This window comes from Euwallacea fornicatus, chromosome 18 (genome assembly GCF_040115645.1).
Source record: "Euwallacea fornicatus isolate EFF26 chromosome 18, ASM4011564v1, whole genome shotgun sequence".
NCBI lineage: Eukaryota > Metazoa > Arthropoda > Insecta > Coleoptera > Curculionidae > Euwallacea > Euwallacea fornicatus.
Genome location: NC_089558.1, coordinates 3,410,435 through 3,433,319, shown reverse-complemented (window position 1 = coordinate 3,433,319; position 22,885 = coordinate 3,410,435). Strand labels below are relative to the sequence as shown.

The 22,885-nt window shown below is 37.1% G+C and overlaps 2 protein-coding genes and 1 long non-coding RNA gene across 30 annotated transcripts in view; 2 read left to right on the top strand and 1 right to left on the bottom strand.

Moving 5' to 3' along the window:
- Positions 1-5,890, top strand: part of Mhcl (Myosin heavy chain-like) — an 83,923-nt gene extending 78,033 nt beyond the window's left edge. For all 8 annotated transcript variants that reach the window (XM_066292634.1, XM_066292633.1, XM_066292637.1 and 5 more), the window contains 9 exons: positions 1,031-1,253; positions 1,313-1,449; positions 2,839-2,990; positions 3,129-3,334; positions 3,440-3,676; positions 3,817-4,645; positions 4,757-4,963; positions 5,079-5,189; positions 5,255-5,890. In XM_066292634.1, coding sequence (XP_066148731.1) covers positions 1,031-1,253; positions 1,313-1,449; positions 2,839-2,990; positions 3,129-3,334; positions 3,440-3,676; positions 3,817-4,645; positions 4,757-4,963; positions 5,079-5,189; positions 5,255-5,318 — 2,166 coding nt within the window. In that variant the 3' untranslated portion in view covers positions 5,319-5,890. The remainder of the gene's footprint in view (positions 1-1,030; positions 1,254-1,312; positions 1,450-2,838; positions 2,991-3,128; positions 3,335-3,439; positions 3,677-3,816; positions 4,646-4,756; positions 4,964-5,078; positions 5,190-5,254) is intronic.
- Positions 5,891-5,961: 71 nt separating this feature from the next.
- Syt7 (Synaptotagmin 7) overlaps positions 5,962-22,885 on the bottom strand; it is a 311,069-nt gene continuing 294,145 nt past the window's right edge. For all 17 annotated transcript variants that reach the window (XM_066292677.1, XM_066292678.1, XM_066292671.1 and 14 more), the window contains 5 exons: positions 21,597-21,737; positions 19,915-20,172; positions 11,080-11,248; positions 10,153-10,365; positions 5,962-9,628 (listed from right to left, as the gene is read on the bottom strand). In XM_066292677.1, coding sequence (XP_066148774.1) covers positions 9,528-9,628; positions 10,153-10,365; positions 11,080-11,248; positions 19,915-20,172; positions 21,597-21,737 — 882 coding nt within the window. In that variant the 3' untranslated portion in view covers positions 5,962-9,527. The remainder of the gene's footprint in view (positions 9,629-10,152; positions 10,366-11,079; positions 11,249-19,914; positions 20,173-21,596; positions 21,738-22,885) is intronic.
- LOC136344918 (uncharacterized) lies at positions 12,631-16,982 on the top strand. Of its 5 annotated transcripts, none has more exons than XR_010733055.1 (4): positions 12,631-12,728; positions 12,788-13,044; positions 13,109-13,777; positions 13,837-16,982. It is a non-coding gene; the product is annotated as an uncharacterized lncRNA (long non-coding RNA). The 5 variants fall into 5 exon arrangements; XR_010733056.1 differs by having other exon boundaries at positions 12,631-12,853; positions 12,917-13,044; XR_010733053.1 differs by having other exon boundaries at positions 12,631-13,044; positions 13,109-13,352; positions 13,499-13,777.

Genomic DNA, 22,885 nt, shown 5'->3' with positions numbered 1-22,885 from the left:
ATTTTCAGTATATTGAACACTCTTTTTGTTTGATACATTTCAGTAAAGGTATATTTTTTTATTTTTTCAAATTTGTTGAAAAAATTCACCGAGTGTTCAGACCAATATATTTGAAAAAAATTAATACAAAAACTCGACAATTGGAGACTCTAGAAGGTTTGCGAAGGACTAAATACAATATTTTCGAATGGGTGACAAACAAGAAGTTTCCAACTTAGTTCCTTCGAACCGCTAATGGAAAGTTGTAGAAAATGTGATGATCAAGAACATATGAGTTTTGGTCCTTACAATCATCAATAATGAGGAAATTAAGCATTCCTCAGGAAGCGTCATGAAACTACTTGACTGGACTCTCGATCCTCTATACGCAAAGCGTGAGTTGATTTTGAGTCAAATTATAACAAGTAAGGTAGCTTGAAAACTAGGTCAGAAATCCATACGCTATTCCACAAATGCTTATATTATCAAGCAATTAGATCAGTACACACAGCCCCATTTTTGCAATTACTTGACCAATGTATTCTGTGCATAATATCACAGTACCGGATTATGAGTTTATAGGTCGTTAACGCGTTTAATCTGGCAGCTTTTCAAATAAAAAGCAAAAGGCCTAAATTGCAAAATGCAGACCTTGGCGTATAATTTATCGATGGTGCGTAAGTTTGTGCTTGTTTGTTAAATTTAGCGATATCTGTATGCATTAATATTTTAACGAACCAATAATTATACGTTGGAGATACCTGTAGCAATATTTGAAAATCCGTTTAGATTTATGGAAAAATGGTTATTTTTGGTACAAGTTTATGGTAAACAGATCGATTATCGGTCGGCAGACGCTGACTTCTACATGTCCCCAGCCAAGTATTTTTCCCTGACGTGGTCACGTCTTCATCCTCCAGTCTAAAAGTTGCATGCGATTATTGAACTTCTGTGACCTTTGAGCAGCATCCTGAGAGGTGCTGACATTATGGAAAATACCTATAACTTCGATGTAATTATGTTGTATTTTCTAAATTATTTTTTCTATTAGTTGAGCGAAATGACAGCAGACCTGGCCGAAGAGCACTCAACCGCGACCCTGGCTGCGGAGAGATTAGATGCCGAGACGTCCGAGAGGCTTCGCCTTGAAAAAGAGCTTTCGGAGACGAAACACAAGAACAAAGAGCTACAGCAGGCTTCAGAAAGGTTGGAAATGGAGCTCCTGTACGCCAAATCTGACTTAAATGGCATTGCTGAAGAGGATGAAGAAGGAAGTGAGTGAAACTTCAATATTTAGAGAATTGTTCCTGTGAATTTGACAATTGTTTTTTAGGTGAAGGCGATGGAGTCTATAAACAGAGATACGAGAGAGCTTTGAAGGAGCTGGAATTCACCAAGAGGAGGCTGCAGCAGCAGCACGAAGATGACTTAGAGCAACTTGTGGGACTTAAGAAGCAACTAGAGAAAAAGGTCAGTAAAAAACTTGTTCTCTAAATTACGCATCCTTCATTCGCCAATGATGTTTTCTCTAAGTTTACTGAAGATTTCTCAAATTCTCTCATTTCGTAAAAGCAATTCAGCTAAGGTCACAATGCTCCTTCAACGAATAACAGCAATGTAAGAATAACAATTCTGATAAACAATAAGATATTTGATACAGTGGCACTTGTTGATTGCAAGGCTCGGTGCACACTGTGCGTAATTCGAAACCAGAAATAAACCTTTGGGTCTGGTTTATTTGTATAGTGTGGTTTACAAAACCGTCATTATTCCTCACGAGTTGCTTATTGTAGTAGGAGTGAATCGTCTTGCCTTTGTTTACTTTGGTTGGGATTTGCCATATACAAATAATAAAAAGTGCCGCATTATTGTTCACGTATGACAAACAAAGATGGTGGATTTGGAGCCGCTGTTGGTATATTTGAGATTAGAGGTGGTATGGCAGGGCTGATAAGTTCATTTCGAACTATGCAGCTAGGAGTAGTTGTGTAGGAGTATTTATTACCGACTTTAAACTTTAACCTTAATTTAAAATTACTCTCAGAATGCTGTTTTTTGACACAATTGTTTGCTTGATCTACTGATGTATTCCTCTATTCTAAAAATTCGATCATATTTTTCTTATTTTTTGCTGCGTATTCGATTTAGACCCTTTTCAGCCACTGGTTTAATACTAATAAAAGTATTAATCTGGCGATTAATAGAGGGCACCTAGAAGAAATCTTTTAATAGGAAAAGTACAAACAAATTTTGACACCATTTAAATTTATTCAACTCGCCGTTGAATTATTTAATCATATCCGAGTATAATTCCCCTATAGTAATGAGTTATGTTTCGAGAATATGGAAGGAATAATTCGGCTTCAGTTGGGCTATTAGAGAAATCTAAAATCAGTGGTGTAACGTGAAATTACGTCAATAAAAACAACTATAACCAGATTTTTACACCTTTCCTTTTGATTCCTTTTTCCTTTTTTTTTACTACTTTAACGTTATTCCGTAATTTCGTTTATTCCCTCTACTTTTCAAACATAAAATAAATTTTCTATGAGTTTATACGGAATCCACTTCGTTTAAATCGACCGACTCCACCTCTGACAAAATCATTAATAAATAAATATCGAAAACCTTCACAACTGAAAGTCAACCCATTATCATAAGAATCTGCTACAGGAGATTAATTTTATGGCGCTAAACTGCTATCGAACAGCTGATAATTATTGTTTAACGTCAAACACACGGAGTATATTGTATAACCGATTCAGTCCGCAATGTAATAATGAGCTCATTGTACGATTGTTAAATGGATGGGCGATAATAATTTCCGATTAAAATTTATGTATTTTCGGAATGTTGCAGTTGGCTGATGCATACGAAGAAGTGGAGGAACAAAGACAGGTGGTGGGCACTTGGAAGAGGAAAGTGCAGAAGTTAACTGGGGAGATGAACGATTTGAAATTGTTGTTGGAGGAACAGAGCAGCAGGAATAATTTGCTGGAGAAAAAACAAAGGTAGGAGCATTTTCAGAAAGTGTTGGATAATAATAATAATTATTATTGTTATTATTAGTATTATGACTATTATTTATTTATAGTTGTTCGTATTAACTCTTATGTGTTTTGATCTTCTTTGATTGTATTCCTTAACAGGAAATATGATTCGGAAGCTGCGATGCTACACGATGAGCTTAAAAAGGAAAAACAGGCAAAGGATAGACTGTCCCGAGAGAGAGAGGTGTACATTGCTGAGAAATACGCAATGGATAGTTCTCTGGCCGATGTTCGGTTGGAACTTGAATTGAAAGAAGAAAAACTGGCAGCTTTGCAGCGCGAATTTGACGAAATCACTTGCGGAGGTAATTTCGGCCTTTCTAATTTCTATAGTTGATAAAAGATATCCGAAACCAGATTAGCCATAATTATAGTCGTCTATATACGATATAAATATGAACTTGATTTAGGCAAAACTGAGGAAGAAGTAACGATTCTCCGGAAACAAAAAATCGACTGCGAAAGACGTCTGCAAGACCAAGAGGAAGAATTAGATGAATTGGCAGGCCAGGTACAGCTGTTGGAGCAAGCTAAACTGCGATTGGAAATGTCCCTGGAATCAATGAGAAAAGAAGCTAAAAAAGAGGCGCAGATAAGAGAGGAAGAAGTGGAGGAGGCGAGATGTAACGCGCAGAAGAAAGTGAAAGGTAAGAAGAAAGTTCTAGTTGTACCAACTGGTCAAATAGGAATGAGTACGTGATAAATTTCAGAAATTGTTATTATAAATATTTGTTTTGTTCACAATCATTAATTTCTCAAATATTCCATGATTTTTTTTTCTATGTAGCCTTAGAACAGCAACTCGAAAACGAGCACGAGGAACGCACCACCCTTCTCCGTGAAAAACACGAATTAGAGCGCAGACTTCAAGCAGCAGCTGATGCAGAAAGGCAAGACCGCGCAGGTGACGAGGCTCTTTTACATCGCCTTAAACGCGACCTCAAACGCACCAAAGTGCTGCTTAAAGACACTCAAGCGCAGCTGGAGCGTCAAAAGGCCGAAACTCCAGGCAAAAACATGATTAGGCAACTCCGTAACCAGCTCGAAGATTTAGAGTGCGCAAGGGCTATTGCTTTGAAGACAAAACAAAGCCTTGAGCAGGAATTAGCGGAAATGCAATTGCTATTGGATGATGCACATAAACAAAAAACCGACGCTGAAGATAGAGCAAATGTGATGCTGCGTGAGAAGACCGATTTACAGACTCAAGTGGAAGAAAATGAAGAAGAATTAGCGGAGGTTTTGAAGAAATACAAGGCGGCAGTACAACAGATGTCTGTGGACCAAATGGCTCTACAGGAGCAAGTTTGCCTGGTTTCCGAACTTGAGGTAGAGAGGAATCACTTGAAAGAGCAGCTGGCTGAGATGAGTACGAGATTGGAGACTGCAGAAAGCATGGGAGGAGCCTCGTCGAATCTACTTTATAAGCGGTCAGAGTTAAAAGTGAAGGAGTTGGAGTCGAAGTTAGAGCTAGAACAAACTACAAGGTCTCGAATGGAAGTGCAGATCACCAGATTGAAAGAGACTGTGGATAAATTGCAGAATGAGATCACTACGTCGAGGGTGAAGGAGCAGCAGGCGCAGGATCAAGTTAGGAAGATACAGAGACAGCTCAGGTGAGTGTGATACTACTTAAAGCGTTATTTTCGCATCTTTGGTTTTTGTTTTAATTTTATAATTGACATAGTGTTAGTTTTTACAAAAAAAGTTTTTTCTGTGTTTAATAGAGAGGTTAAAGAAGAGCTGAACAAGAGCCTGGCTAAAGAATCCGAAGTGATAATCAAAAAGAAAGAATTGGAGAAGCGATGCGAGACCCTCGAGGCTGAATCAGCCACTGCAAGGGCGGATTTGAGATTGGCGCTCAAGAGAATAGATGATCTTCAATCGGCCATACAGGGAGAATTAGAAGATGGTATCTCTAATGAATCCGATAGGTAAGTTATTTTATACTTGATAACTCACTCTTCTCAGTGAAAAAAAATTACTTTTTTCTTCATTCCTAATTTGAATCATCGTTACTGGTGATATTGATGAGCTTAATATTCACAGTGAGGATGATAGTTACGGCTCAGACGAATCCGTTAACACTTTCCTCGCCAATCACAAATTGGGCTCTCCAATCAAAAATGATAAGTCTTCCATAGCAAACGATCTTCGAAGGTGAGATTTAACTTTACAGCTTTTCTTTGACGGTTCTCGAATATTGTAAAATTTCTAAATTATAGATTATCTTCCACTAGTCGCTCCAGTACCTCCAGCAATTTAGGTAAAGACTCTTCGTATGCCTGAGTAAAGGAGACGCTCTGCAAAACTATCTCGATGACGTTTTGCAGAAGGGATACGACTCTCGAAGATAGTGTTGTGGTTGAATTTGTCTAGAATTCATTCCATCTATCAAAAATAATATCATTTAAGTAATAAATCATTCAACGACTTTTTGTAGAAACTCGTTTTAGCTGCCGCAATGTAATAACAATATGATACAGCTTAGTAATAGTAGGTATAAAATTATCAATTTCTAGACATATTGCTTAAACGTTTGTGATAAGACTGAGTTAAGAGTTAGACAAGGGCTAGTTAATTTATCTGTCGGTTTAAACGTACTTAAGGAAATTAAATGACGGGGAATTTTCTAGGGAGCATAGTCGTTGAAAATATTGTTTGTTAAAGAAATAGACATTTATGGTTCATTTTTTCCTTGTAAATAGCTTAGATCGTCTGTAATTTATGTGAATACATATACATATGTAACTTTTATATTATTAAATCATAGTACCATGAAGTCGTGTAATTTGTACTTGTATAAAACGATATTAAGATAAGTTTAATGTTGTGCAGAAATAAACTTATTGTTCCAATAATTTATTTAAGGAATCATTTCCGGGCACGATGCCGAATCCAGATAGTTGATGATTTTAGTAAAACCCAAATCCTCTAACTTAAATACGTTTATTTCCTAATAAATCCACTACAATATTTCTTAATCCTCTAAAATCTAAAACATATATTTACATACTAAGTTAATCCATACAACACTTAATTCTGAAACTTATTATTTTGCGCTTTATTTTAATTCGAAACCACCCGTTTTCGCTTCATGATGGATTCGAAAAACCACATACAAGAGATATGGTGATGACGTTCGTTTATCGCCTTGTTTACCATCAAACGGTTCGTGGTTTTTCTTTTCCTTAAAGTTGCTATTTAATTAAAATTAAGATTTCACAGTTTTGTCTTCATTGTCGTTCTGTTGATGTAAAGAAAAAGAAAAAATGGTGTGGCGTGTTACGATGTTCCCCTAAATTTGTTTGTAAGCAATAGGATGACGCAATTCCTTATATTGTAGTAACAATCCTCACGGAGGGGCTCTAGGATGAACGTTTTTTTGGTTTACTTAACAGATACATTTTTATTGATTCTATACCAGCATCGCAGCGAAAAGGCCCAGAATCATCTTCACATACTTGACAAAACGTTTTGCTTGGGTATAAATAGGTATCCGGTATCGGTGAGTATTCGCAGCTGATGGGCCAGCATGCACTGTCAAGCCTCGACCAGTCTTGCGGTTTATTGACGACCTTCTCTAACCTGATTTAAATTCTGCTGTGACTTCCTGGCACCTAAGATATTTTGAGTTTATTTGATAGTTATTCAGAGGTCTAGATGAAGCTCGTTCATTTTCCAGAATTTCGAATTAATATAATTCTCTGAGTTTTATTTTTGTTCAAGTTCAATTTCGAATAGTTTTTTGCTAAATTCAAAAGAAAATTAATAATTTAGAGCTCAAAAAAATACTGCGCCATCCTAATAAGTCCACAAGCGCATTTTGGGTAATAATCATTGCACGTAGGAGCACTATTCACACACGTTAGTGACTGTCCAGATCTATACCGTGAACCCAAGAGCAATAACTCAAGTACAAGTAGAATCTATTATAAGACTTTTGTCTGTCAGGTACGACTCTGTATTTTGCCACAGTACAGTGTGAATAGCCCATAAAGTCTTCATTTACATGGATATTACCGCGATAACCACGCCCATTACAAGAAACTCTGATCCATGGTTATCGGCCTAAAACACGTCTCTATCCAGGATTTTTACACTGTACAAAACATTCTGCGCATAAAAATAAAATTCTCTGCCACGATACATTAAACATAAAAATACTTTTTTGTCGATATTTTCAATATAAATTTCCACCGGAGGTACTCGCAAGCGATACGTTTTGGTTTTGAAGTCAGGCACTACAGTTTGACCAATTTCTGCTTCGTTTCAAGCTGAATTCGGTTTTTTTGCTTTGAAACCCGGAATTCATTTTCATTGTTCCCCACTACAGCTTTGTATTTGATGAATAACTGTGGGAACATATAGTTTTTGAACAATAATCAGTGCTGCAAAGGGACACGTTAACATCATCAACTACGCAGTTTCTAACTAAACACTCTACCACAACAAAAAGGGCAGTTTTTGAAACTCTAATTTATAAATACATGTGTGGAACAGCTAAACATTGAACTGATTATATTCCAATCTCAATTGCAGCGTCAATATACCTCTCTAGTGTTAGGTACTTGATAGCACATCAAAATTCCTATTTTTTCTGGTTTATGCGACATACAAATCCAACTAAAATCGAAAGTTTAAAGGTGTGATCACACTTGCAACTCTGAAACAATCAAATGCAACACTTACGCAATAAAAACTTTGCGTTTTTTAGTTTAATTAAGGTTTGGTAATTTATTCCTCCTATCCTTATCTAACACTCAAGTTTATTATTAGAATCTAACGTTAGTAATAAATTTACTTCGTAAAAATTACACCGATTATGCATAATAAATTTTTTAAATTATAGTTCTCGCTCGTCAAGGAAAACGTAACAATACTGATAAATACGAATATAAGAAAAATACTTTAATAACAATTTTCAACGTTCTATATTCACATCAAGCTAAAATGAGAAACTTTGTTGCAAGAAGACCGACTTGACTAATCTATCCGGTTGTTGAATATAGAACCTCAGACTAAGTTTAAACGTTCAATAATGTTAATACCTAATTTTACCATAAATCTAAAATATTCATATTTATAACAATATTATATTTAACATTTAAAGGTATCACAAAAAATATGTCTCTTTCTTTGGTAAGAGATATTCTCCTTACACTTCTTGATTAAATCTTAAGAAGAACGAGTATAGATGTTTCAAAGACGTACGATAGAGGGGGTAAGAGATAAGTTGTGCTTCTTTTCTAAAAGATAAGTTGTGTTTATACACAGATGCCAGATCTCGTAAATGTCCGGTTCTCAGAGGACTTTTCAAGCGTTGAATCGTGTGGTAACGAGTAACTAAAAGCCGGCTATAAAATTAATACTGATAGAGGTACAGCTACCAAGAAGACTTATTATATGATCAAATTGTGCGATTTTCATTGATATTATTTATTGACAGAATTGAAAACTGGGCTCAGCATTGTAGGCATATTCAAATGGTCCCAATATCTACTGCAAGGCACCTGTACAAAAGCACTCTATCCTACACTCTCCTACATCTTTCACCTTTGAATATGCGGTCGATGATGAGCAGTAGTTTCGCTTTTTGGCAATTCAACTTGTGAGATTTTAATGTGAAAGGGATCTCAAGGGAGCGGTGAAGTTGAGGCTTAAAAATTATTACTCCGGCAGTCTTATGACAAGCAAACTTAAGGAGCCATACTGAGGCGTCTTGGTTGCATGGAAATGTCTGCAGAGGAGCATCTAATTTTACAGATTTTCGTTAACTGTCAAAAGTAAGTAGCCAATCTCTTGATGTTGGAGTTGATACGTGAAGGTTTCCGAAAGTTATTTTTAATTTATTTATGTTTATGCTTTCAGAGTCTCTTTTGTAGTTCTGATCCAAGCTTTCCAATTTCCATTTTTTTTGTCCAGATTTCTAAAGTTTCAAAGATCACACAGCTTCCAGAAGTCCCTTCTGAAATCAGAAAGTAAAGAAACGCGGCAATGTCGCGCTCAGCTTTTGTTGTTTTTCGACTTTTTTCGAGGAAATTTTTGGAATTGCGCATAGTTTTCGATTTTTGTTATTTTTCAGGTCCTCTACATACCTTCTGAAGAAATATTTCTATTTTTATTTTATTTTGAAAAGTTATGATTTTTTTCTCGTCAAACATTTCCATACAAAGAGAACCATTGAACTGAATCGCCAGGAAAATGACAAAAGCAAAAAATACTAAATCAACGTTGTAAGAGGCAATGCCACCAAGTTCAATAATTTTGCAAAGCGGCTTCTGAAATAAATATCAATAGAGAAATTTTGTATAGAGAGGTTTCTACTCGTATCAAACTTGGTTGCATGGAGATGTGTCTTATCTTATTGTCAATACTTAATTGAAACTTTTGGCAATAATTGAAACACATGGATTCACACAATTAGTAATAACAAAGGATTAAATGGCATTAGAATATAATATGCTCTTAAATTTAGCATGTGGCCAGTAGGGAGGCTTATTCGGGTTTGAGCCTATGCCACTGCACTATGTTCTGTCTGGGTTTCGTGATCATGTCCTGCCAGTGTTTAGTTTCGGAGGCACCTGAACCGTTTTTGCCTTAAAAAAAGAGAAAGTTAAATTTAAATTAACGTATAACAATAAACAATGAGAGTAATGATAAACGTACAATAAATAACAATATACATATTGAAAAAATTAAACGGTTTGGATATATAGAAAATTTTGAAGGGGATCTACATGAAAATTGAATGTGGAAGAAATGTACTGAAGCGGAGAAAAGGGAAGCAGGCCATTCAAAGTGTAAAATTAAAAGCAAATTTACCAGAGTTTTACATCAAAAAGCAAAAAGGACTTGGGTTTTTTTCAGAAAGAACAAAATAAAGGGTGTTAAGTGCAGAAAGAAAATCTTAGAAGGTAAATTTCGACGTTAGGGAGAGAAACTGAAGGAGAGAAAATGGAAAAAGGGCCTTAAAAGCGCGTTTCAAGATCATGAATAATGAAAATTCACGACTTAGTCCGTTCTATATTTGCAAATTACTTACAGCACTGTCCTGTGTTTCTTTTTTCTTCGAGACAAAGTCTTTCACGCAGAGAATAGAAGGTTTAATAAGTGAACTTACCAGCCAGTAATATTCGTCCTATCAGCTCATTTCGTCCAATATTGTCGAAATCCATCACCATAACGTCTAACGAACATTCCCTGATTTTCTCCCATGGCACGTTGAAGGCGAAGGAGTCGTTAAAAACAGGATTTAGGGTGCACTTGTAGATGGCTGTTTTACGTTTTTCTACGCGTTTGTCGCCAAACTGAAGCCACACTTTCACGTAGGGATCTGGTGACAAGAACAGACGATACATTATGCAGGCGCACGCAAAATAGTAAAAAAATGTTAACCAGGAAGGTGGAAAGGACAGATGATCCTGGACACATACAAACGAGACTCAAACCGACGGCAAAATTTGCATCACTAAGCCAGAAATTTTTCGAAATAGAGAGGGAGAGAAATGGTGAAGAGAGGGGAGAGAGAGAGGGAGAGAGAGAGAGAGGGGGGAGAAGAGAGAGAGAGAGAGCGAGGGAGAAGAGAGAGAGAGAGGGAGAAAGAGGGGGTGAGATGGACAGCGAGAGAGGTGGAGGGAGAGAGAGAAGGGCAGAAAGATGGGAAAGGGGGGAAGGATGGAAGGGAGATAGGTAGGGAGGTAAGAAGAGAGAGACTTGTTTGTTGAGTTGCGCCATACTTTATTTACGAAAGTTTCTCAACTTTTGTTCAACTGAGACTTCTTTCTTTACGCTTATTTCAGAGATATTGACGGAAACTCAAACCAATAAACCAAAAATCCCATTCTCCCATATAACAGGAAATATGACCGCATTATTCCAGGCGAATTATTATGACATTTGAGAAGCCCGACTATAAATTCCGAAAGCATGCAGCTGAAATGGGAATTTCTCGCCCCGTTTATCATACGCGAAGACAAAAATTAGGGTTGTTTGTCACCCTTCAGACATCATGTAATTTGCCCTGGATTCAATACTTCAGGAGACTTACCAGATTTTCCGTTTATGTCTTTGGCCTTTAAGTTGCGTGCTTTGAGCAAAGTGAGGGTGAGGGTGCTGTTGCTGGGGTGATAGCAGAGTGACGTCAGCAGTTCTCCACATTTGTCCTTCGCAGGTGGTTTGAGGGCTTTCCAGAATGAAGGTTTTTCGCTAAGGTCGACCTAAAATATGCGTTATTGTACAACAGTCCCAAAAGGCATTTATTAAGAATATTTAAGAGGAATCTCTTTCTGTTAAAGAGCTCATAAATTGAATTTCAGTCTTGAAGGGAAATTCTTTTAAAGGAATTTTCTCTGCTTCTGGGATTAAATGCGCGGACCGCTTAAAATGCAATTTGAATCTGCGAATTACGCGATCCAAAGGCATCAGGATGGGACTCTTAAATTAAGATCTAGTAACCAGATAGACATTTTGTCCCTAACCGAAAAAATTATTAAGAGTCATACAAATATTTCCCTCAATTTCTGGATTAAAAATAAAGCCTCCAATTCAGATACTCAACTTTGCACCGGAACTTATTTAAAAGCCATCCCGCTTAGTTCTGGAAGTAGTCCAACGTTTTAATGGATACCATTGTTTGGATTTCCGTAAAATGCGCCTCGCCAACTCCAGTTTTAAGGCGTAAGTCTCCATAATTCAACTGCTTCGTTTAATATCATCAGCTCGGTTACTATGCTGAGCAACAAGTTTCCAAAAAGTTTCCAGTGGCTTTTCGATTTGAATAATTCCGAGTTTCTGGTGCTCCGTGAAGTTAACACAAAGTTAATCCAGTTCCGGTGACAATAGTCTCAAAGTTTCGAGCCCATATATCTCATTTTATGGTGTGTAATGGTACTCATTAAACCCTGAAGGTTAATTGAAAACGTTTTTTCCGCTTCCCGGAAAATTTTCATACTGACTTCTGAATGGCCTTTCTCGGGCATCTCGGTAGAAATTTCCGCGCTTTCGTGAAAATTGGAATTAAGAGGGACGATATATTTTTGAGGGTTAACTGGAAGGAGATCAAAGTAAATCACTTTGGGACAATTAAGTTTATGACCAGGCAATTACTGTTTTATTATGCATGCATCATAATCGGCCATTACACCACACTGCATCGTGTTATAATTCGTGATTATGGCATGCTGCAGCGTGCATAAAGCGTTTTTGATAATCCACGTGTGATCGCCGTGAAAACGATATTCAAATTTTGTTTCCGGCACGTCCATATACTTCTATAATTTCAGAACACTTCCAGATGTCTAAAGCGTCAATTAGTCATAACATGATGCACTTGTAACAAAAAATGCTGTAATTTTCGTGAATATTACGCTATAAAATATAAGGTAGATATTCCATTTAAACTTCGCGCGTAGTATAAAATCGCGATTTTTTTTTTTACAGATTGGTAGCGCTGTCCGTGACGTCCATGCAAAGTGCGCAGTAAGAGCAAGCGAAAGGCAATTAGGCGATTGGTAAGTGCGAGAGAGAGAGAGAGAGAGGTTACCGGTTCCCCTTCCATTGTTAACGATCGGTTAGCGTGGTTGACTTGCAAGCAGTACACTTTAATCCGAGATTGGATCGTGTTATGAAAATGTTTTACTTGATACGTTCTAAACTACCATTTTAACCATTGTATTCCAAGGAAAAACGCTACATCAAGTATTATCATGGAATTTGTTCTCGGAGAACGCATTCAAGTTTGCATATTCTATTTTGAGGGCGATTCCTTAGTGGGTGTTCAACGGGAATTTGCCTTAAAATTTCCTGATCGACCCGCTGCTTCGGTGAGCACTATCAGGATATTTGTTGCAAATGTGATAAAATCCGGATGGGGGAATTCTTCTCAGTGAGGGAAAACGAATTCACACAACCATAATCGAGAAAACCTTCATGAGGAAGAAAAATTGGACATTTGTCTTGCTGCTCAAGACGAATCTACCTCATAGCTCTATTGAAACCATAACAAGCAGAGTTGGTATGTCTAATTCTGAAAGTATACTTAAAAATACTTCTGAAAAACACTAGGTATAAAATTACAGAAACTGGATAAGTCAAACGAGTTTGTGAATCCAGATCGCAAGCCTCGGATGGTAATGTGTGAAACCTCGATGGAAAAGGCGAACGTGGGTGAAAGTTTCATTTCCAACACCATTTTCACTGGGGAATTAAGTTTTTCATTGTATGGCAAACATAATTCATCTATTGCTCGAGGCTGGGCCCAAGAAAATCCTCACGAGACTTATGATAGAAAGATTCAGAGGCCGCAAATACTTAATGTTTGGGGTGGGATTTTGGACAATCAAATCATTGAACTTTTTTTTATCGATGGAAATTTGAAGGGTCAAAAATATCTGGAACTTCTTGAACATCAAGTTCTTCCAGCTATTATTGAGCTTCTTACTAGTGAAATCAATAACCTTTGGTTTTAGCATGACGGTTTTCCTGCACAGCAGTGCGACGATTCTTAGATCAAATTTTTCCTAATCGTCTAATTAGTGGATTTGAGAATATTCAGTGGACCGTTAAATCCCCCGATTTAACTCGAATTGATTTTTCCAATAAGGTTGTCTCAAATCAAATATATTCCAATACGAGGAAGATCTGGCACTTGATTTAACAGGATTTAGGCAAAAAATTCTTGATGCTTGTTAATCAGTTATTCAGGACATGCTAAATAATGTTCGTAGGGAATTCTACGATCGTCTCAGGTATTGCTTAGCACAGATGAGTGGTCGGTTTGAGCACCTTCTATAAACCTCTTTTTTAGAAAAGATAAATTTCGTTGTAGCTGAGATTTTCAATCTCAATATATGTACAAAATTTGCGTCCTCCAAAATCGCATAGGACCAAATCCATCTCGGATTGCGGCGTACTGCTTGCGAATCGACGCTAGCCGGTCGTTGACAATGGAAGGGAAAACGGTACTCTGTCTCTGTCGCACTCATCAATCGCCTAATTGCCTTTTGCTTGCACTCACTAAAACTTCATGTCCATAGTATCGGGAAAGGTGCTGTTCATACAGTAGGTACCAAAAACATTGGGACGAAGGATAAAAGTTTACGAAATCAGATATTTTTCTGTTTAAAAGTGATAAATAAATAGAGATATTTTTTATAGTATTATATTAAATCACCAACAACAAAGACTTACAGTAGAAGCTTTGAAATTTTCAACCACAAAAATATACAATGGACAAATGTTCAAAATGGTAACATCTCAACAGTCCAAAAATATTGGAACGATCCAGTTCTTATACTTCTATGGGAAATACAGATATTTTTAATATTTAATATGGGCACCTTTTCGCTTAATAATGCTTTTTAACCGCTTTGGCATTGAACAAATAATTTTTTTGTAGAAAATCTCTATTCAATTCATGCCATTCTTTTTGCGTTGCCTGCTTTAAAGTGTCCTTATTAATAATTTGAAGACTTCTTATTTTTCGTCTCAAGAAAATATCACACGTTCTCAATGGGGTTAAGGTCTGGAGATTAGGCAGGAGTTCCAATGACCTCAGGACAATTATAAAGTAGTCATTCTTGAACTATTCGAGCGCTATGTTTGAGGTCGTTGTTTTGATAGAGTTCGAACGTGTTTAAAATGTTCATATGTTCAGCGCTACATTTAAAATTTCGTTTTAAAAGATTAACATAATACATTTTGTCTATTGTTTCTTCTATGAATACCAATTTTCCAACTCCCGCATTTGATATGCATCCGTAAACTATAACAGACCCTCCACCATGTCTGAGAGTCGAACGTAGATTCTCCGTTTTCAACGGTTCATTTGCCTTTCTCCACGCTTTCGAACGCCCATCAGAGCCAAAGATGGTAAATTTGAACTCATCACAGAAAATTACATCTGACCAGTGGTTATTTTCTTTTAAGATGTAGCTGGACGTAAATTCTAGCCGTACTTTTTTAATCTTTTCATTTAGCCCTAATTTTTTTCCGTGCTATTCCTCCATGATAACCATGAGAATGGATGCATGGGCGTATTGTTTGAAGGAATGCCCTTTTCCATGCATCTTGGCCTAATAAAATTTGGAGTTATGAAACATTAATTGTTGGATCTTCCTTAAGTTTTCGCATAAAAAGACGTTGGTCTCTGTGATTCAAAAGTTGTGGATGGTCAATTTGTGGAATAAAGTTCAGTTTGCCTTCATTCTTATATTGTAATGTATTTTGTTGTATTTTTACTTATTTCTAATATGAAAGCAATTTTCCTATAGGAAGAGTCTTCTTGATAATGATGCACCACTTAAATTAAAATTCTTTTAAAGCCTTAAACGAAACTCGCGTTTTTTTTACCGCACCCCATACTGTAATTAATTGGATAACTAAATAGCACTACTTAGCATAGCACGCAACAAGATGAAACAAGTTTTTATTTTATTAAAGTCATATTCTTGATATCACGAACATTATGAGTCATTTTAAGGGTATGTAACGGAATCGTCCCAATATTTTTGAATCATTGAGAGGTTGATTATTTGTTTATTGCAAATTTTTGTTGTTAAATACATATTTGAAAACTTTAACTATAACTCTTTATTTTTGGTGATTCAAGGCATTGTAGTAAAAAAAACCTGTTTGTTTAATGACTTTTAATGGAGAAATACCTTATTTTTTAAGTGTTCCCAATAGTTTTAGCCCCGACTGAATGTTCAATTGCTCCAGATTAACAAATACTTTTATAAACGTACAAAGGTGAGTGTTTCGATTTTTACAATGCCCAATTTTGCCGAGCGAAGGATTTGCATTAAAGTTTGTTTGCGAAATGACTTGTTGATTCATGATGATCTGAATTCTGCCGCGGAAACGTTGAGGATGTTACAGAAGGCCTTTGGTGATACGGTTACGTCGCAAAAAAAACGTTTAGAAGTGGACCAGAAGCTTTAAAAAAGGATGGGAAGGAGGAGGAGTCCAAGACGAGCAACGCTCCGGACGACCATCAACATCTATCGTTGAAAGCCAGGCCGAGACAATCAAAGATTTGGTATTTAAAAATCGTCTCTGGAGAATTAGAGACCTGGCTAATGCTACGGACATTTCTTTTGGAATCAACCCTAATCATTTTAAGAGATGTTTTGTACCTCAAACGCGGCAAATCTCGATTGAATCCAAAAACACACATTTTTTGGAAAAAAAGCGTCGCGTTGGAATCTGTCAAAAAATGACTGCTGTTATGAAAAGCGTCATGAGACTTGGATCTATGCGTACGAACCGATAACAATCACCTTGCGAAAGGTGAACTATAACGGAAAAACCGCGTCAAAGTTGCTCAAAAATCAAGCTCATGTTGACAGGCTTCTTCCATTATCGCTGTGTTGTGCATTATGAATTTCTTCCGCCAAGGCAAACTGTTAACAAGTAACATTATTTCAGCGTTATAGGTCGTTTGCGTGAAGCTATTCGCTTCAAAAGGCCAGAACTATGGAAGACTTTTATTTTTTGCGCCCCTAAAATGCATCGTCTCACATTGCTTTGGGAGCATTCGCCAAAAACTCGATCCATATACATAGGTTCTCAACCACCGCACTCGCCTGATTTAGCACTGTTGGACTTCTGGCTGCTCAACAAGCTCAAACCACCGATCGGGAAACACCGTTTCCACTCGATCGAGCAGATAAAGGTCGAATCGAAGAAAGTATTGAAAGTCATTCCGGAAAGGCTTCTCTGACTGTTTCGAGGATTGGAAAAACGATGACACACGGTATCCAACAACCTTGTTCATGCACATATATTTGTTAAAAAAAGACTCGATTTTCGGCGTCAGAAATGATTTATTTTACTGTTTTTTTTTAATTATTAACGAGAAGTGTATTTTAAATATATGTATTTGCGTACAAAGCTTTCAAAGAATAAATAATAAAACCAATCAATAAATTTAATAAAAACACTTCATTTTCATACAGCATTTTCGTTTATACACTTAAATTTAAATATAAAATTAAACAAGATTTTCGATTACGACATAATTGGTGAATACTTCGTCGAGTGACCCTTTGCTGTGATGACCACTCGACGTCTGCTATTCATAGAATAAACTAATTTTTTGCATATTTCAGGACTCATTTTTTTCCATTTTTTTGATAGAATGTTTTTCAGCTGTGTTCTCGATGATGTTTTCTTATATGATTTTTTTTAATTGCTCACAAACGTTCAATTGGGTTTAAGTCTGCTGATTGCGGAGGGCTTTTTAACAATTTTGAAAGATTCCAAATTAGTCATTCTTTGTTGGTTAAAGCCATGTGCTTAGGATCGTTATCCTGTTGGAATCTATAAACATTGGGCATACTTCATTTTTGCGCACTTTGTTCTGCGTTCTTTTTTAGAATATCATTACAACCACGTTTGTTTGTAAAACCATCTAAAAAATCAATATTTCCAACTCCATTTCGGGACATGCAGCCCCAAATCATTAGGAATCCAACTCGATGTTTTATAGTCGGAAGTGAATAAGGAGGATTATTATCCTCATTTACTTTTCTCCACGCTCTATGGACGTCGTCTCCTTGGAAAAGATTAATTTTTGTTTGATCCGACCAAATTATGGTTTCCCAAAACTCTTGATCTTTATTCATATGTTCTTTCGCAAATAAAAGTGTCTTACGCCAATTTCCTTTGCTAATATACGGTTTCTTGCGTCGGGTTCTACAACGATAACGATACTTCCATAATACATGACGGATCGTTTGGTTAGAAATATGTTTTCCTATTGCATTTTCGATCATTGAGCGAATTTCCAATACGCTTATCTTCGGGTTTTTCTAAATTTTCTTTATTATCAAACGTTCATCTCTTTCATCTAACTTCTTTTCCTTCGCTCTTCTTAAAAAGTTGGAAATCGCGCCTTCGTTTTTAAATTTATTTATAATATATTGAATCGTAAAATATGTTTTATTAAGTAATTGATCTATCTTTCTTAAGCTATAGCCTTTCATTGATAAGGTACCTATACACGTACAGTCGGTCGGCCGTACCTATCAATCCGATCACGGACGGCCGGCCGGCCGACTGTACGTGTATAAGTAGAGTGTCTAAGTAGAGTTTAAGGTAGGATAAGTGTGTAGGGAACCCCAGGTCTACGCCCATGAAATGTTTCCTTCTTTTTTAGACAGTGTACCGCTACCCTTACCCTAAGCCTAGATGTGGGAGCGCATTTTCCCCAAGTTAAGAAGTTTCGGTATAATAAACTTTGCCACCGTTTTTTGTACGGACCACCACTTAAAGGCGACCCTGATTGTTGTGCCTTCCGCCCTCTAATAAAATCCCAATTATACTGTTAACATTAGTTATGAGAGAGGACGTGGGAAATGTAGCAGCAATGATCGTCTAGCTTAGGTGCGCCTATGAAGGCATATCATAAGCCTTTTAAGGTTTGCATAAGCATTTAAGGTTTCGAAAATGATCAATTCCTCTCTTCTTTGGGGAATCACCTGCGGACTCTTAGCTTCTTCAGTTCTCTGTATGTATTTTACTCCTCACACACAAATCAATTTATCACGAATAGTTTAAGTGTTTGTAAGGTCTTTGTTTCGTTAAACTGCTCAAATTGTTGGTGCCCAATAAATTGTGCTGGTCATTGTTAATCGGTGATCGATTTGATTTGACCAAACAACAGTGCGTCTGAAACTGCAAATTCAGGATGGTCCTTCGCACTCGTCCAGTCCATTGTAGCAACACGCAGGACAAACTTCACGACAATATTAGCAATAAATTCTTTAAAATCACAACTTAGTTGTTTTGGTTTGGGCGTTTTGTATGAGACTGATGCAAACAGTAAACGAATCGACAGTGTGCAATTAAATATTACTCATTTGTAGGGTACGAAGAAAAGTTGTTTACAATAGCTTAGAATACACGCTATTCAGACCAAGTGTACTATCAAGTGTTGTAGGAAAATGAGGTATTATTGTTAAATTTATTGGTTAGTTTTGTTAGTAATTCCTTGAAAACTTTGTACGTAAGTACGTATATTTAAAATACATTTCTTGTTAATAATAAAAAAAAACAGTTAAATATGTCGGAGATTTATTAGTCCTTAAGTGATAAAGTGTAACATTACGAGCTGATAATATGACGAAGGGCGGACCGACAGGGCCATCTTAAGACGAAGCACTGTCGAACGAGGTCGCTACCACCAAGGACGAAACCGAGAGGACACGTGTGTGAGCCTTCGTGGGAAACGGACTAGCGGGTACCTTATCCCTCGGATTTGAAGGACTCGCGAGATCTGGAAAGCCATAAACCAAAAGGGGACAGGCGGATTAAATTGGCAAGTGACGAGAAGCGCTCGTGTGATAGCGAATTCGTTGGTTTTCCCCTTTTCTGTTCTTGCTATTAAGAGTGAACACTTTATACCATCATGGAAAATCTCCCTATTGACGATCCGACAAACACATAATTTCTGAGAGCGAAAATTAAGCATTTCCTTTAACAAATCCATGTGTACGAACAAGATCGTTAGATACTTTAAGTGCATTGTGTCCGACCGAGAATACTTGAAAAGCGATGGCATTTATTTGAAAAAATAAATAAAAATTCTTCTGTATTGTATAACTAAATTCATCTTATTTTTCGATCACAATAGTAAGACTCTTAAAAGCCCTAGCTCCCTATGAAAATCTTCGCGTTTAGTGCGTGCGCGCGCACCTGTCCAGCGATTAACATAAATTACCGAAACCTGCGTAACCCTTCGACGTTTTGCGTTTTTTCTCATATTGGGATGTTTTTACTGGTTAATTTTTTCTTCCCTTTTATCAAGCCCAGAATACGCCCACAAATCTACTTCTCAATTAATCTTGAACAATGTTCCAATGCAGTGAAGGAGGTTTCTCACCTGGCACAATGGTAAGAAAACTTCGCCGATGGAATCGTCTCGAGAAAACCTGTCGTAATCGAAGACGTGAAGATGTAAGACCCTCGATTGCAGTTTTTGTATTGGAAATCCCTCGAAATAAAAGGTCTCGTTCCATCTCGGATTCAGCGTCCTCCTTTTAATTTTTGTTTCTAATCGGTGCTTCTTATCCGGGAGTAACGTCACCCTCACGTATGGATCGCTGGTGCCGGAGAGATCTTTCGCTGGGAGGTCTTTACCCTGAAATAAATCTCATTAATCCCGTTTCCCAGACACATGAGAAATGCAACTCCCACAAGTGGAGTCGTAAATAATTTATTGACCAACCCCACTATAATGCACAATTATACTTAAATTATGCACAGAGAGTTTGGCATCTCTTGCCGGAAGGAAGTAGCAGATACGCTATAACTCTGGCACAACGTCGAAAAGCCACATTTCCAGAATCTGGAAGTTGGTGCAACAAATACATTTCATGTTATGGAATAACTAACAGAAGCCGCGAGTTTTGCCGGGATTTATCGGCTTAAATGCTCAAATATATGAGGGTCGGAATCAATAGATAACAATATCTGATAACAGAATTGGTTTCGATGATATTTATGGCCGAGCTATGTGCGTAAACTTTCGGAGTGCCAAGTGGGGGACCATTTAGTGAATGAGTTTCTATAGCGGAAATCTCAGACGGAGGGGGACCAAACGCACAGAAGGAATGTGTCTTGGCAACTATTAAAGGGAAAAAATGGGGTGTTTAATTACTAAAGGAATTAGTAATTCCCTCCGTGTTCCTTGTAACCAATAAATTTTAAGCGTAATAAATCGCCAACCGCTCCCAATTCTTCTAGTAAAAATTGCTCGAGTCTCATCATCAATCCGTTGAATCCCACATGAAAACCATATTAAAAGAACCAACAAGAGTTTCAGCGGATAATCTGGAAAAGCCAACTTTAACATTCTCAAGATATCTTCACTTCATCCAATATTTGTTTTCAATTTCCTTTTAACCTTTCCTCGAGAAATCGTCAACTTCTCGGCAGAGGGACATTTAAAGCCGAACATTCGAATTGACCCTAACCCAAAGTCTCGGGTTGGGTAATCCGATTTGAAAGTGTCTATGTGTATTAGATTAACCTTTAGAAGGAGGGAATTTAAATGGAAAAGCCTAGAAAAACTTCGCTAGAAACTCAGGAAAACCATGGAAACTATATCCCCACATATTTCGGCTCTATAGCCACAAATGAATTTAAACTCGCAGTTAACTCACATCCTCATCGCGAAACTTATTCAAAGTCTTCAGAGTTTTAATATCCAGGGTTTGTCTGGAAGTTTCTAGCCATCCAGTTAACTATTCCCTTGGAGGAAAGTTTGACGATTTTGAATTTGAAAGCACGACGTTAAACTTATTGAGCATGTGCTTTAAATTGTATGCAAGAAGCTAAGTAAGTATTCATGAAGAGAAGAGAGAAAAACCTTAATAGCGTTTTGTATTAAAATTTCTTACGATTCCGGGGGGAAAAAGTTCTTAAATCCTCGGATTCCCGAAGAAAACTCGAAATTCTCTTTGGGAAATTCTCCCATGAACATTCCGGGAAAGTCTGAGCTCCAGATTTTTGTAATAAGATAAACATATACGGGAGCAACGGAGAGTGCTACGATGAACTTACCTGTATAATTTTAAGAATAAGTGTGGTATTCTGAAAGTCGTATTCCAGTGAAAAATGAATTTGTCCGACGTTCTCTGAAGGTTCCGAATTGTCAATGTACATATCCACTAATGATATTGAGCGGCTTTGCAAGAAGGCCATCTGGAATGAAAATAAATAAACGAATTAAAACGCTTGGTATTTCGTCCGCAAGTATAATTATATAACATAGATAATAGCCCAAATGGAAAGTTTAGTGGTTGCGCCATTACCTTATCCATAATTCCCCAATGGAAATACGTATGAAAGAAAGTCAACATTATGATTATAAGGCTGGCTATACGCGTGTATTATTAGTAGATACCAATATTGATTTCTCCCTAATGATTTATTAACGAGGAACTCATTTAGGCAGCAATACGTGTAGTTTCATCAAGTTTTATTAGAACTTGCTACAAGACTTTATTACTTAAGTAACCAATCACTCTGAGAGAGAAGAAATGATTGTTTTGATATGGTTCAGAGTTAGAAAGCCATCGTGCAGGTACTATGGAGGGGGAATAGGGAGGGGATAAAGGGAGTTCGCAGTAAAAGTGTGAGGTGCTTACAGGCAACGCTGGCTAGGTCGTTTTCAATGAGAAAACTACCTAGCAATGTAAGTTATAAGATTACAGTTCCTCACTGAAAGTAAATTTACTGGAGACTTGAATTAACTTCAGTAAGAAAATTCCTAAATTTTTAAACCCTTATAGGGGTTTTAGGAGACAAGTCCGTCAATTTTCTCCTCGACATTTCATCACAAATGAAACAACAATATTTCCCCATTCTAATCTCTTTATATAGCTTTTCGTCGAGGGTAAATTTATTGAGTTGAACAGGAAGTCAGGGAGTAGGGAAATTCCCATTATTAACAGGGCGTTCATTTGAAAAAAGTGAAGTTTTTGGTGTTGAGTTCAATGCAAAGGTGGATTTTAATACACCGAGTGTTAGTTAAGAAAGATCCGGTGACTTCGAAACAAGTAGAGACACTGCCATGCGGAGATTCATATTTTAATCACCCCCGGCTTGCAATTTTCAAATTTCTAAAAATATACAGGGTGTTTTACTTAAGTGAGCGATGTTCTTGACGTCGAATCCATAGAGCATGCAAGCAGTTAAACAAGGGGGTTACCAAGCCAAATGGTGAGTTTTCGCATAGTCGATTTAAGGTGAATTAACGTTATTTTGTCGTTCCGTAACGGAAGTGCCAGTGTTGTGGGGCGAGCGTAAGTCGTAACGTGAGTATATCGTTGCATTGCGAAATGTATTTT